Source organism: Columba livia, chromosome 1 (genome assembly GCF_036013475.1).
Source record: "Columba livia isolate bColLiv1 breed racing homer chromosome 1, bColLiv1.pat.W.v2, whole genome shotgun sequence".
In the NCBI taxonomy this organism is placed as follows: Eukaryota; Metazoa; Chordata; class Aves; order Columbiformes; family Columbidae; genus Columba; species Columba livia.
In genome coordinates this window covers 158,989,913-159,004,345 of record NC_088602.1, presented here as the reverse complement: position 1 = coordinate 159,004,345, position 14,433 = coordinate 158,989,913, and the positions used below count along the sequence as shown (strand labels likewise).

The window sequence follows — 14,433 nt, the reverse complement described above, 5'->3', positions numbered from 1 at the left end:
AAATTTTTCAGTCTCTAAATAACCCTCGTGTAGCCTTCTAAATACCTTTTTCTGTAAGTCTCTAGGAATAAGGCACAACTCTATGGCTAGAAACACTTTCTAATAAGAGCTCTTTCTCTCGGTGACATAAGGGCCTGAAAAGATGCCCAAGGGGTCTCATTTCATGGTGGTTCTAATTGTTTCGATTACGTCCTGCCAGGCCTCCTCCTTGGGTGCACTATGGCTCACTCTGGCTCACTTCTTGTCTGAGCTCTGGCACCCTTTTCATCAGACAGCCCAGCCAGACTCTTGTACTGGTCTTTGTTTGCTGCTCTTTAATCCAGTGACTGAAATATGGGTGTCTATGGCTGCTGAGCCCCTCCTCAGTTTGCTACTTATACTTATCTGTAGGAGATGGTTGTACCTTTAGGAAGTGACAGTGGATAGCTTTGGTCATTTCCAGATGACCACTGGAGACACTGCTCTTGCAGATAGTGCCATGGCATTTTTTAATACAATGAGCCAAAGCCCTCGTTCACTTTCTCAGATTAGTCCCCAGCATGATTAACCTCTCCATATCTCAGGGACTTTTGTTAAACACTGCTCCAGCTGCCGCAGAAATCCCACAAGACTTGGTAGGAAAACTGCCATCCTTCCAAGTTCTCTGGCATGGCAACAAAATGATACTCACAATGATCAAAAAGTCCAGATGCATAATCAAATGAAATCCTCCACTACTCATTAGGCACCCTTATTTCTTTAATTTCTTATAACCAAAAGTAATTACTTTGCATGCTAGAAAAACATTTAGAACCAATAACACAGAAAATTATATAAAGCTTATATTATGTTTGTTCCTTTATCTAGACAGAGTTAGCACCAAGCGACAAAGTGCTAATAGCTGCTACTCACGAAAGAGATTCTACAATTACCATTTTGAAAAAAATTCTGTTCTGAGTTTTGTTTTTATTTTTACTGTGTGTGGATGTGTGAGCAGAAACCATAGCTTAACTTTTTATCCCTGTTTTAGCAACACTACATTGTCTACTGAGGCAAAGCTCAGACTCATTCATTCTAAAAGTTAAACCTGGCAAAAAATGTAGGCTGGAATGTAAATAAAAAATATACCAATTTTCATATAGAATCTGATATTAACCAGAAGAAATATTAAAGTATCTGTGTAATCAATAAGTGGCAGGATATTATGACTAACTGCCAATCCAAATTGTAGTCAAGCAGTTTGGCACATTCCCAGCTGTACTCTTGCCTAGACTCTTTCTACAATTATTAGCCACATTTTTATTGCTTCCAGAGACTGCATTATACTTTCTGTGGAGCCTGCGCTAATGAGTGCTGCCTTGCTTCTGCTCTGCTCCCAATTCTAATGTTAGAGACAGCACTTCTGTTTCTTGGCTACGTTATCAAAACAAGTGTAGAAGGCTTATTATCATAATCTCTATGGCATGGAAAATAATCAAATGTTAACGTTCAGGATGTGGACTGAAGTTCTGCTTGCTTTCTCTCATTCACAGAAGACAATGAGAGTGCTTAATAAGCCAGGCGGGCTTTGGCTCCTGTGATAAATGGCGATTCGGTCCAACAGGCTATCTAGCTATATCACATTAAAAAAATGTAAGGGATAAATCTGAGACCACCTTCTGCTCCAGCTGCAAATACGAGGTGAAGTTAAGGGACCTAACTGAATGATAAAAGATCTGTAAACAAAAGAGAAAGTTTCATGTTCTATGCTCACATTTGTCTCCTAGGGACAAGGGAACATATCTATAGCGTTGTTATGTATGCTGCAACAGATATTTCCCTTTTCAAACAAATTGTAAACTAGATGACCAAAGCCTAGTTAGATGACTAGGAAGGCAGTGTCACAGCTAGGAACTAAGCAAATATCATGATCAATCTGTGACTATTATTCAGGAACTTCTAAAAGCTACATTTTCAGAAATGAATAACACCGTTCTTCCTCAAAATGTGCTCAAAATATGGTTACCTGATGTAACAGATTCTGTGATGTTTAAATTGTTCAAAGAAAGTCCTAGTGACTGCCGTGATGAAGAAGATGATGTGCTGCTTGAAGACTCTGATGATGGCCGGGCAGGCTTTCCAGTATTTCCAGTCTCTGCCTTTAAACGATCATTTTCAGCTTTCAATATCTCAATTTCATTCTGTATTCAAAAGAAATCAGCATCAAAGCACAGGAGGTTATTCTTTCAGAAAACCACTGGGGATGGCTATTCTGGTGCTTGCTGTTTGCCTGCAGGAACTAACCAGTTTACCACTTTCACAGCAGTATGTAGCTCGATATATCACAAGTTCAACCCAGTCAGTGAAAACCGGGTTGCCTTCGCTTCTGAAATGAAGGTGGAGAGCCCCTATAACCTTGTTTTAGCTTTTTTTTTTTTTTTTTTGTTCCCTTCCCTCAAAACACTTCCTAAACAACATATGTTTAAAGCTTCTGTGTTTATTGTATAGTTGACCATAATACAAGCATGGTAAAAACTTTCCCAGCTATCCCCACTTTTATAAGCTACTTTTTATCGTCAAATATCTTAGGCCATAGTCAGTTAAGAAAGTAATTGTTAAAATCTTAGACATGTCAACGTTTCCTAAGTAACAGAAAATTATTACTGCCATTGAGTGTAAAATTTAAGCAGTAACTTCACAAAGGAAAAATGAAATTAAAACTGAAAAATTAGAAATTGGTATTTTAACAGTTTCATAACCCTTCTTGCTATCAGATAAGACTTTTTGATCATTCAAACATGGGACTGTTCTCATAATGGCCAGCAAATGCTTTTTGATGAAAACATATGGTGACACATGAATCAGAACAACTATGAATTTTTTTAGCTAAATCCTCTGTGGTGCCAAGTGATTATTGAATGTACAATAATAAAATGAAAACTTAGCCTGAGAACAGCCTGGTACCAGTTAAATCTAGCTTTCAGTCACTTCATGAAGCACAGTACAAAGCAACTGCTTATTCTTGCAGATGGTTTTGCACATCAAATTTAATTCCACATTCACTAACACTCAGTATAAAAGTCCTATTCTTTTATGAAGAGCTGTTGAGCTACATGATACAACTAAAAACATGCAAGATAGCATCACAAAAAAACCTGTAACAGCTATAAAAAGATTAGACCATATAGACAAAGGTCAGGAGACAGTAAAAGAGAAGGGACAAGCCAGCAAAATAGTGACAGAAGGTAACAGATGAATGCACCAGCTTAGCCCAGGGTTCAAATCAGGAACTATGAGGAAATGAGTCATGCAACCTCTATGCACTCTGCAATTTATGCTAATTACAAAACTTTTAGCAGTCTTCCATCCAGCTGAGGTTTAGATTTTTAAGGTTCTTTGAATACACAGAGTGTTCACCTATCATTCCCACTGATCCTACTTTTTTACCATACCAACCCTCATAAATTCTTCAAAATGTCACAGAGTTTGGCAACTCCAAGGTGGATGTCTGTGCTTTTGGGAAAACTTCAGAAGAAGTGGTGGTTACCAGCAACAGCATCTGAACTAATCATCTGTGCCCAGCTTTGGTGAAAGTAAAACGTTGGAGGTCTGTGGCTACAGCAGACTAGTCTCTCTGAGGAGTTCACCTAGTTTAGGCACTCATATCCCAGTATGAGACCGTAATCAGCTCATAAGCCTTCATGTCCTGTTCTTCACCATTGCAATTAACTGTATTCTATCCCTTACAGTTCCTAAAAACTCTTTAGTGGCTCCAGATCAAAAGTTTTACTTATATATGGACAACTGAAACCCATATTTATGGACCAGTTCTTGATTATTCTTCCCTGTAATTGAAGTTCAGCCAAATATCCCACAGCAATGTTGGCACCTAGTGGTGTGAGCACCTGGCAGGATGGTGTGTACCATAGATGTTTAAAGGTGTGACTGAGACTGCTATAGGTATGGTATAAACAAAGAGGTCTAGAAAACCCATCAGGCACACCAAATTTGGTAATTATAAAATCAGCCCATATGGACATGTATAAAAAAGTGCCTACAGATGCCCCTGGCCTAGGCACCCAGCACACAGCATTTCAGCTGACAAGCCACTGAGGCTGGATTCAGCTGTGTAAATGTGGGTTTCCAGTGTCATTGTCAAGATGGCCTTCCATGGATTGAATGCTTAACCTGAAAGTCCTGTGCTGATGCAAATACCTGAAGCTGGATCAAATGTTAATAGGTACCTGTGCTCAAATAACTCGATTTCACCCTCTACACCTATCTCAGGATGATTTTAGGATAGCTCTCTAGGCCCCACTACTGCAGGACTGACTGCAACAAGAGTTTACCACCTTGCTCATACCTAAAGATCTAAATGTAGCTGTCGTAGTCTCAGCCTGAATCCCCATGCCGTGGCCTTGATTCTGTTTCCCAGATATAGTTTATATTTCCTTCACAGATGCCCTAGGTTTCTCACCTGCCATTCCAGAAGGGCCCAAAGCTACTGAAGGACCTATGTCAGACTGTGCAGATGTTGTAGATACTTTTGGACACCCAACATGACACTAGACACTTGTATGTGGGCAACAGAGCTGAGTCCCACACAGCTCCGTACTCCACTGAAGAACACTGCCATTCTTTCTGCATCATTTTGGCCTCATGAAAGGGAAAGTCTTCTGGTGAAAAATATGTTCAGGAAGGATTCGGAGCAGTGTCACAAAATAACGTAGTGAAATTTTAGTGATATTGGATACAATAATTTAGTTCAATTTTACATACTTTGCTTCTGCAAGCCACAACTTGGTTAGGAATCACAGATTATGAGAGAGTATGCACATATATCCCCGCTCCCTACATGGCACAAGAATGTAAAGCTCTGTAGAAATCTCTTTGATGAGCTTGTCTGTCATGTTGCTTTTCCCCAGTCATACGGTTTAGATAACCAGATAACCAACATACTTTGGGGAGGAATTATGTCTCCTTCCATATCTCAAAAACATTTTAGCTATTAAAATAAAGGCTAAGAATATCAACATTATTATTACTAGGTGAATGTTTATCATACCCATCCTTTGGAAGTGCTGTCAATCTAGCAATTTACTTCATATTGGCTTTTTTCTGATACCTGGAACAAAGTACTGGGAAAAGAAATACCTTCAGTGTGCACCACTGTCATCAATTAAGCTACTGCACTGACCTGCATGCGGTTCATGGCTTCCCGAATCTGATCCAGATGATGTGCAGAGCTGAGGGCTTCAAGGCGAATGTCTGTTAATTTTAGCTCTTTCTCCCTCAGCTCACTCTTTAGCTGAAGAATAATTTCAGCCTCTGCCTCTGTGCACTCACAGATCCTAAAAATGAGCAGGAAACAGGTAAGAAATTAAAGGAAGGTTCTTCCCTCAGAGCAGTGTCATTACTACATATTAAAGTACAGAAAATGCTTGCTGCTGGTGAAACCTATGAATGAAGTAAGAATCTTATCAATGAAACATGAAAAGGCTCAAATTGCAAATTAAAAAAGGAAAAAAGTCCCTTACCAGATGAAATTATCATCTTGCTTTATAACTTTTCAGTTTAGTTAGATAGTTCACTATGATGAAAAAAAGTTGTTAAAAACTTTTCAGAAATCTTTTTTTTTTTTTTGAGTGTGTATCACCCATTGGTTTTATTTTATATCTGCAAGATTTCTTTGGTGCAAAGTTATGCTCTTCCTAAGTAGCAACAGCCAGAACTGAAGTATTCTGTTTAAGCTGCACTACTGGTATTTGTTCTCTGTTAGGCACTAACAGTTTTCTCTGTTTTGAACAGTACACAAAGAGACAGTCCTTGACTTCATAATCTATAAGATTTTAATCTGTTATGGTTTTGATTTGTGATGGCTGACTTTTTTTCCTATAGTTTGTAATTTGCTAAAGTATGGTGTATAAAATAATGTGTTTGATTGAGGACTGAATTAAAAGTGATCACTATGTGATTATTTTTCTTAAGCATTAATTTTAAGGGAAGAAACCATTATATTGTGAGAAAATATCAAAATGTGACTGGCCCAGGGCCCCAGCAGCTGTCCAGTTCTCACGTCAGATCGTTTTGCCTCCATGTGTTATCAAACCTACATCTGTTGCCCAATGGAAGGACTAGAAAATAAAACATAGAATTTTTGCTATGTTGTTATACTAAGCAATATTTTCAGTCAATTCAGCACATGTTATTTGATCCTTATTACTCTCACTATAAATAGTTAATATTTGCGAACAATTTAAATATGAAAAATATTTTATAATAATAAGTATTATTATTATTGATTATTGCTACTAATATACAAACAAGAAACAGAGGTTGAATTTTAATTGCCAGAATGCATGCAAATGCATTTTGGGAAAGAAGATGCAACACTCTCCAGGTCAGCAGTTGGGTATACAACTTCATGCCCCACACTCAATTTTACCGGGATCTATCCTTGTAGACCACGGGACCGTTTTGCCTTTTCTTTGGTGCCCAGACTAGAGATGACCTGCATACAGACGTATTGGACAGATGCAATTGGAAGAAAGTAAAGGTAATGGTTTAGAACATGAGTCTCAGGTCAAGAAAATAAATAAAGAAACCGTAAGCAAAGGGAAGATGAAGGAGTTCATGGCAAAAAGAAAAAAAAAGGCAAATTGAAGAAGGAAAATAATGAATATCATTCACAACATGCACAAATATTTTAGATGTGAGTGATAATGAATAAAGACATATACTAGGATTTTTTTCTAAATATTATGAGACAATTCTTGGTTTGATGTGCCCATGCCTTTGCTAGATAAATAAGAAATGAAATTTTATTTACGTGCATATATTATCTCATATAACACCTTGGACAACAGGAAGTCACGTATGTATTTTTTGGTTATTTTCATTTTGGCTTTTTGCAGTACATCTTAAGAATGGATGGACAAAAAGACCTTGGCAAGCCAGCTTTAAAGAACATGAAAATTAAGCAGAAAGCAGGGTGATGGTTCTGGAAGAAGCAGGAAGAAGATGTCTAAGACTGGTAACATAAGCAGAATGGAAGAAGAAATTATGAATTTAATTTTCTTTTGCATATTCCAGAACTCTTCAACACTCAACTCTTACAGCTGTAAAATTACATAAGAAGATGTGACTTCATCAAAAGGAAGAAAAACAAAAAGATAAGTTAGCATTCCTGAGCAGTCATAGAAAGAAGCTCAGAAGCCTGATCAGACTTCAGACAAAGGTTCAAAGTAGTTAAAAAGACAGATTTTTACTGTTTCTTTCATGTAACAGTCTCAGGATTCTTAAATCAGTAGGTTGCTCTGCATAGAAGGAGCAAGTATGTCATGATCTTTGAACAGAGACTGCTGATAATTATGAAAAATCTTGAAGGTGGTGGAAGTTAAAATAATGTCATGGAAACCTGAGTCTTCCAAAGAAAGCATTATTATCAGCATAACAGATAAAGAAATTAATCTAAATATATTTCATGTGATCTCTCTGTGGATGGGAAGGCACCTATGTTATCTTGTATAGGGAGGTCACAATAATAAAAAAAATGTAATAATATGGTCAGAAAGATCAGTGTTTAAAATGTTATGGAGGAAGAACCAGAAGGCTTTGAACCAGACAGAATTTTGGAAGTTAGGGCTCAAAGACCAAATAGGCATAGGAAGAGCTTGGGATGAAAGACTAGAAATATGCAGTTTTGCCCTTGATACATTCAAGGGAACACTGTACACCTTGAGAGCAAGTCAAAGAGACAGAAAAAAAAGTAGGGTTGTAGGAAAGGAAACAGGATAAGGTTATGAAAGCAGATCTGTGAATCATGAGTAGATAATTTTGTATAAAAGTGTTTTGTATAAGTTCAGGCATTTTCTAAGGCGGCTTTAACCAGTGATTTTTAAGTTGATAACAAATCAGACTCAAGACTCCCAAACATGTAGAAATCCTCCCCGCAAACACACATATACCTGAAACCATATGAAGTGTGAGCTTCCTATGAAATTTCCAACAAAAACAGACATCTATATAAGCTATTCCTCACTAGTCTGTACAGAATACGAGGAAATAAAAATATTTATTGTGGAGTGGTTTCTTTTGTGGGAATATTTGCTATTGAACTCTAAAATCTAGAATATAAGAATCATGAGAGTCTGTAGAAAGTCAGTCATAATAGATATGTACCTAACACAGGGATATCATATTCTAAAGCTGAATAATCAGTTATGAGACTAAAATCCTCTGGGCCCTTTAAAGAAGAGTAGTTGTGACCTGATTATTCTCAATTAGGACAAGGAAAGCAAGGCATAGTATGCATTTCTTTGTTCAAAGAAGTCGATTTCCCGTGACTGGAAAAAGTTTTGAGTTTCTTAGAATGAAAATAAACAAACAAACAAAAAGGTAGAAGAATATGAATTGAACCTGAGAACTCCATAAGAAGAATATATTAGACACCAAAAAGTAATGAAGGAATGAGACAGCTTTTGACTGCTGACCTCAGTCCTGACATTGTAACGATGGTGATTAAAACAAAAAAATGAAAAGTGAAATCCCACAAAAAAATCAATCAGAAAGAAGAGGGGTAATAGATTAAAAATGTTATAAATTAGTAGCTAAAAAACAGAGAAAGTAATAACAGAATGGATCTTATAAAATTTCATAGCTACCTGGAAAAAAGATTACATTTTTAGTATGTCATGAAGGAAGGAAAGGATAGTATTTGGTCTTTACTAAGTACATCTGACAAAGTTGTTAATAATGCAAGGAGAGCGGAACATAAGTTTTTGTATACGCATTTGGAAACAGGTTTGTACTGATAGATAATCTGGGGTAAAGGAGTGAAAGGAAGAGAGAACAACCTAAGAAAGAGTTGCTGGAGTCTAGTAGTGTGTAAATGGTCAGATAATGAGATTCAAAGGTCATGGCTGTCGGCAACAGTTTCTGAAATGTAAATGGCCGCATTCAAGGAGGTCTGTTTCACAGTCCATCCCATTTGGGAAGAAAGGTTTGCCAAGAGAGAGACTTACGCAGATGCTGACTGTGATGGTTTCATTGAAGTTGCCCCACACTCTCCTGAGCTGTGGGGCAATTTGGGTGATGAAGGAAGAGAGGAGTCTGTCAGCTCTTCTATGTCTGAATGTGAAGAAGGAGGCTTGGTGGACTTCTTCTTTCCAAAGGCCTGTTTAAAAGAGCTTCTTAGCTGGAAAACAAACATAGAACAAAATTATTTTCCTTGTCATGGCAATTTGTGTGCAGCTCATGTTTTGAAGAGTTAGTTTGCAGATGCCATCCTAGCCACTGCCTGAGGTCAGTATACAGAAGCAAGGTATTAACATATGCAACACAGTATCTATAAAAACATGATACAGTGCTTTATTTTGACTTTATTAATCCAGCGCAGCGCAAACGTAATGCTATGGAAAAAGTGCAGGACCGAATGGTACAGCTATGGGGGATGGGTGCTCATTTAAAACCATTAAGCCCCTGTGGAATCCCATTCTCATGACATTCCCTTCAAGGGCTGGCTTTAAATAACCACTTTGCATCCAGGTACTGGCAGAACCTGATGTTATTGAATACTGAAATAAAAAAGCAAAACCAAAAAACAAACAAACAAAAAAACCCCCAACCAAAAAAAAAAAAAAAAAAGAAAAACAAACAAAAAAAAACCCCAAACAAGTCCAATTTACTGGGATTGCCAATTTTCTTTCCCCATTTAAATTTCAATGTCCAAACTATGTGAATGCTACAATTTAGATCACAAGAGAGAGGATTTAAGCTGGGACATGAGGCTTGCTTGATTGTACTGCTGAGAAGAATGTTAGCTGAAAGGTAAATAATCTTTGCTGCAGTTTCCTTTAGAGTAGTAAGGTCTCTGAACATACAAGCATTGCCTTTTCCCCCTAGAAGCTCTTATCCAGTATTGAAAAGGGACAGAATAGCCAAAGAGCCATTTATTTCTGGAGCCAAGATGACAACAGTTATGTGTGCAGTGAATTTTAACTAGCCCATTCGTTGATCCGTAGCCCACTCATTGATTGTCTAAATACAGAATTTGTTCAACTTTGGAAAGATGTGGTTGGTTTTCTTTTTTTTTATTTTCAGAAAGTTGTTCTGATTAAAATGGTATAGAAGTCAAAGACAAGCCGGTTCCTCTATTAAAAATGAGGTTTCAAACATTTTATTTCCATGTGTTAATTGGAGAGTGGGGAGTGTGACCACTGATCAGAGAAACATTATTTAAATCCTTTCCAGCTCATGATATCTAACGAGAAAGAAATGGATTTTGGCTACACTCCCCCTTTCTATAGTCTAAACTTTGAGATTAAAATGAATAGAGACAAACTGAGAAGACATACAGGATAATCTGATTTTAGAAAGTATAAAAGCCTACTGCCAAAATAAATAGCAATCATGCCAAGATAGGGTTCTTTATAGATGCATGCCAAATTTTCCATGGTTTATATTCACCTCACTTCCTCTAGAGTTCACCTTGCAGAGACATGAAAGAGTGTGGAATTACAAATCAAGGGAATGAAGGCTGATCAGTATTTTAAAACAAATGTTTATGCAGGTAATATTTTTAAAACAACAAAAACTTATTTTCCAATTATTTACTGAAAATATTTGATTAAACCCTTATGTGATATTTGTGTGTTCCAGGTGAGAAGCATCTTAAGGTCTTTAAACATTGTACACTACTTTTACTTGAGAACGCCTAATAGATTTAAACTCCCTTCATAGCTGAGTAACACATTAGAGTTCAGCCTTTGAGTCAAACTCCAGCTGAATCAAAAACAGTGTTTCAATGTGGCCCAGAGATGGTTTTGACTACAACAGGTATTTTAAGTCTTTGTTTGTTTGGTTTGGATTTCTTTTTTAATTATCCTCACTTGCACAAATAATTCCCCACTGATATTCAACACCTTTTATTTTGCTGGTAGTGTCACAGTGTGTATACATGGGAATTGCTTCATATCTATCTGGCCCCAGAAGAATATTGTAGACGAAACGGGCCATTATACTGCTCAGGCACTAGGAAACTACATAATAGCTACAAAATAGGTTTAAACCTGTTGAGCACTTACCCAATTTTTCTTTTTCTTTTTCTTGGAGTCAGCGTCATTACCACTGCCAATGCTTGAATGGCTTGTAGCGCTGTTGATGCTGGAAACACTTTCTGAGGAATGTTGCCGCCTTATACGTAAATCTAAAGGAAAGAAGACACTGTGAAATCCGTTTGTTTCTGTTTCAATACAATAATCGTTCTTGTATTGGTCCTCCTCAAAGGGACCCTAAATGAACATAAATGGCATTGATCCTTGCAGTGTCTTGGTATTCGAGCTATTGCAGTCTGTGAGAAACACCACATGGGAGTCAATGGGGATGCATAGAATTAGGTGAACATTTTGGGTCTCCTCCAAACTGAGGGCGTATTGGCATGAAGGTGGTGACCCCACACAGCAATCTGTGCAGCAGCAACCTCACAGCTAAGCAGTTTATGTTACAGATGAATTACTCAACTTATTATTATGATTTGTATTACAGTTCTTTTTCTGAGTATAGGGACTACTTGACCTGTAGCAGGTCTAATCAGTGTTCAAATGCTACCTTCTAACATGTCATGATAGAAATAAGCAGGCAGAAATTCATTAAAAACAAATGAAACAGAATAACCAAGAAGTGGAGAATATTAGAAATGGTTTGTGAGGCTTTTGAGCTTCAATTTCTTAAAAGTCTCTGTTAACTATATATTAATAACTGGAAAATATTCTTGTAGAACATACCCACTAATACCAAGGGAAATTACTTTTTATATTATTTTTGCATCCTAGAAGTAAGCTTTGCTACACTGAAATTGTGAAATGAAATGACCTTAGGGCAAACATCTAAATAATGACCTCTTTAAAGAAAGATCAATGACACTCTCAGAAATGAATGCTGCTATTTTTTTTTCTTCAAGTAATTCCTTTGCTGTTGCTTATCAACAGGCACTTTTGAAGTATATATTTATCATGTGATGTCTTCCTAAGTGCAATGAGAAAGTCATTTAGAATTTAAAATGTCCACTTTTCTGCACAGATTTAGCACCTCATGAAGGAGCTGAGCTGTTCTCAGTTCATCTCTTAACAAGGAGCACAGCAATTTTCAGAGCTACATCTTACCCTGCATTTCCATGGTATAACCATGTTTAGCCATAAGATTTCGCTAGTGTCTTGGTTGTACTTCAATACTCAACTGCAGCAACTGGGTTAACTCTTGACACCCAGTAATCAAATCCTGGCCACCCTGTTCTGAGAAGACAAGGCTCCAGGAACTAACTGTGGCAAACAGGAAGCACATGCAAGGTTTCCAGCCCTGGAAAGACCACAAGTATGCCTAACATGCACTGCAGAATGTGCTTGCCCTTGCAACAGTGTCCCCAAAATAACAGAAGAGTACTGACTTAGCTTTTTTTTTTTTTTCTTCTGGGGAGAAAATCTGCCTTTATTTTAACAGTGACAAGAACATACCTTTGTGGGTATGATCGGGACCATTCAAGGCTCCTTGAATAGCAGCTTGTGCAGCAGAATTCTGGGCTTTCAGCATTTCAATGGTTTCCCTTAGCTCTATAAGCTCAGATTCCTGTGGGAAGAACAAAGAGAGCTCAAAATATATGGCACAAGATCAATGTTTGTCTAAGCTAAAAAAAATTACAAGATAAGAGTGGTGAAACTGAAGTTCATGGGACTGCTCGGGTCAACAAAAGGGCAACAAGTAAGTAGAATGCATATTTTCTTGCTAAAGATATTAAACTCAAAAAACGTATTCTTTTGCATTTATTCTATATAAAGTGATCATGATATTGTAAAGGACAACAAAGAATTTTTACTAAAGACTAATGTAAAAAGAGTCTCAATTCATTATTCATTATAAAGTTAAGAGAAACCCAACAATTTTATTTCAAAAAGACAACAAAAGCATTTGAATTCCATTCTTTAGTATGTGAGGCTTCTGTTTAACAGGTGACTCTCCACCTGAATTTGTGTATTTTTCAAAAGATGTAACTTGCTAAATAATAATTTGATTAAAAAACTCTGTTTAATAATGACTGCCCTGCAAGTTTTAGTTAGAATGCACAGCCAATTTTAACTAAAAAATAGCTTTTATTACTGCTACATTAAATATATTCTTCCAAGCTGTATTTATATAATGAGGATTAAAAGAATTTATCCTCAACAATAGAGAAAAGAACGGAAGGAAAAGAATATGTTCAAAATCTTTTGGGAAAGAAGCTGATCTGTTTCAACGTCAGTGCTTAACCTCTTCTGAACAGAAAACCTTCTGAGGGAAACTATACTTCATACAGTAGTCAAAAGTTTTGGTTTTAAGAAAATTCCATTGTGTTTTTTGCTTAAGATGAAAAAAACCCAAACAATACAAATATTTTCTACCCAGTTCATCTGTTGATGCTCCACCAGACTGTGAAATGTTATTTATTTTAGATAGCTACACTGACTCCAGAGGTGAATAATAGCTCACTGATATAAAGTTTCTTTTACAGTTTGGCTCAATGAGGCCTTTTCATTTATAGAATACTGCTCAAAATGAATAAGGGCAAAAGAGCTACAGAAGTTCAATCCTGGAAGGTGCTAAGAAGCCTTTTAATCCTGAGCTTGGTGCAAAGGCTCACATTAAATTCACTACCTATCAGGTTTCACTTTTTTCCCCAACAGTCAAAACAGCACAGGGAAAACTAAAACTATTTCCTCATGAATAAGATATTCAACCTGTATTAACACTCTGAATGGAGTTATTTTTCACTACTTGAAGTTCTTCCCTCCCCATAATTCTATTATTCTGGCAACATTGGCAGGCTGGAATGAAGGACTCCAGTAGGTTATGATCAGTCTCTGTTACAGAATCTTTCAATGAGGATTAAACCTAGAGTTGAATATGTTTTAATTAAAATCTGGAAACGAAAGATTTTATCTTCAAACTATTGCATGATATTGTCTGGGTAAACCTGATGCTGCGTGGTTTAATTCTCCTGGAGCTTTATGAAGATTTGATGGCAACAGCTATTAAAGAAAGTTCCGTCTGTTTTATTGTCACAACTGTCCCTGTTTCCTTTCAGTGTTTTTTAAACAAAACTCTAAAGTAATCTGCTGACTGTTTTCCACATTAAAGTATCTGCTCTGGTTAAACGTACCTTTTGTTCTGCTGTCATCGTTAGACTTTGCAATCGGCCGGTCATATTTCCCAAGCTTTTTTCGAAAGCTGCTACTAGATGAGCCTGTGAAAGAAACAGAAGACAACATCTGTTGTGACAACCAGTCTTAAATGCATTTTACAGAATCTTTCACACATTTTGGCTGGACAAAAAATATCTGGATTCCATGAAACCCAGCACTGCCACTCTGGGCTTTCTCCCAGAGCTTTATGTTTTTTAAAAATATTATTTTCACTCCAAGTCTATCTTTTGTATCTCTGCCCAGA

The 14,433-nt window shown here is 37.0% G+C and overlaps 1 protein-coding gene across 21 annotated transcripts in view; it reads right to left on the bottom strand.

Annotated features, from left to right (window-relative positions):
* NAV3 (neuron navigator 3) overlaps positions 1–14,433 on the bottom strand; it is a 548,370-nt gene that overhangs the window by 15,000 nt on the left and 518,937 nt on the right. For 17 of the 21 annotated variants that reach the window (XM_065041110.1, XM_065041166.1, XM_065041103.1 and 14 more), the window contains 7 exons: positions 14,147–14,230; positions 12,468–12,579; positions 11,043–11,164; positions 10,426–10,446; positions 8,982–9,154; positions 5,156–5,309; positions 1,985–2,159 (listed from right to left, as the gene is read on the bottom strand). In XM_065041110.1, the coding sequence (XP_064897182.1) occupies positions 1,985–2,159; positions 5,156–5,309; positions 8,982–9,154; positions 10,426–10,446; positions 11,043–11,164; positions 12,468–12,579; positions 14,147–14,230 (841 nt within the window). The remainder of the gene's footprint in view (positions 1–1,984; positions 2,160–5,155; positions 5,310–8,981; positions 9,155–10,425; positions 10,447–11,042; positions 11,165–12,467; positions 12,580–14,146; positions 14,231–14,433) is intronic. The other 4 variants (XM_021285481.2, XM_021285483.2, XM_021285490.2 and 1 more) reach the window with 1 other exon arrangement.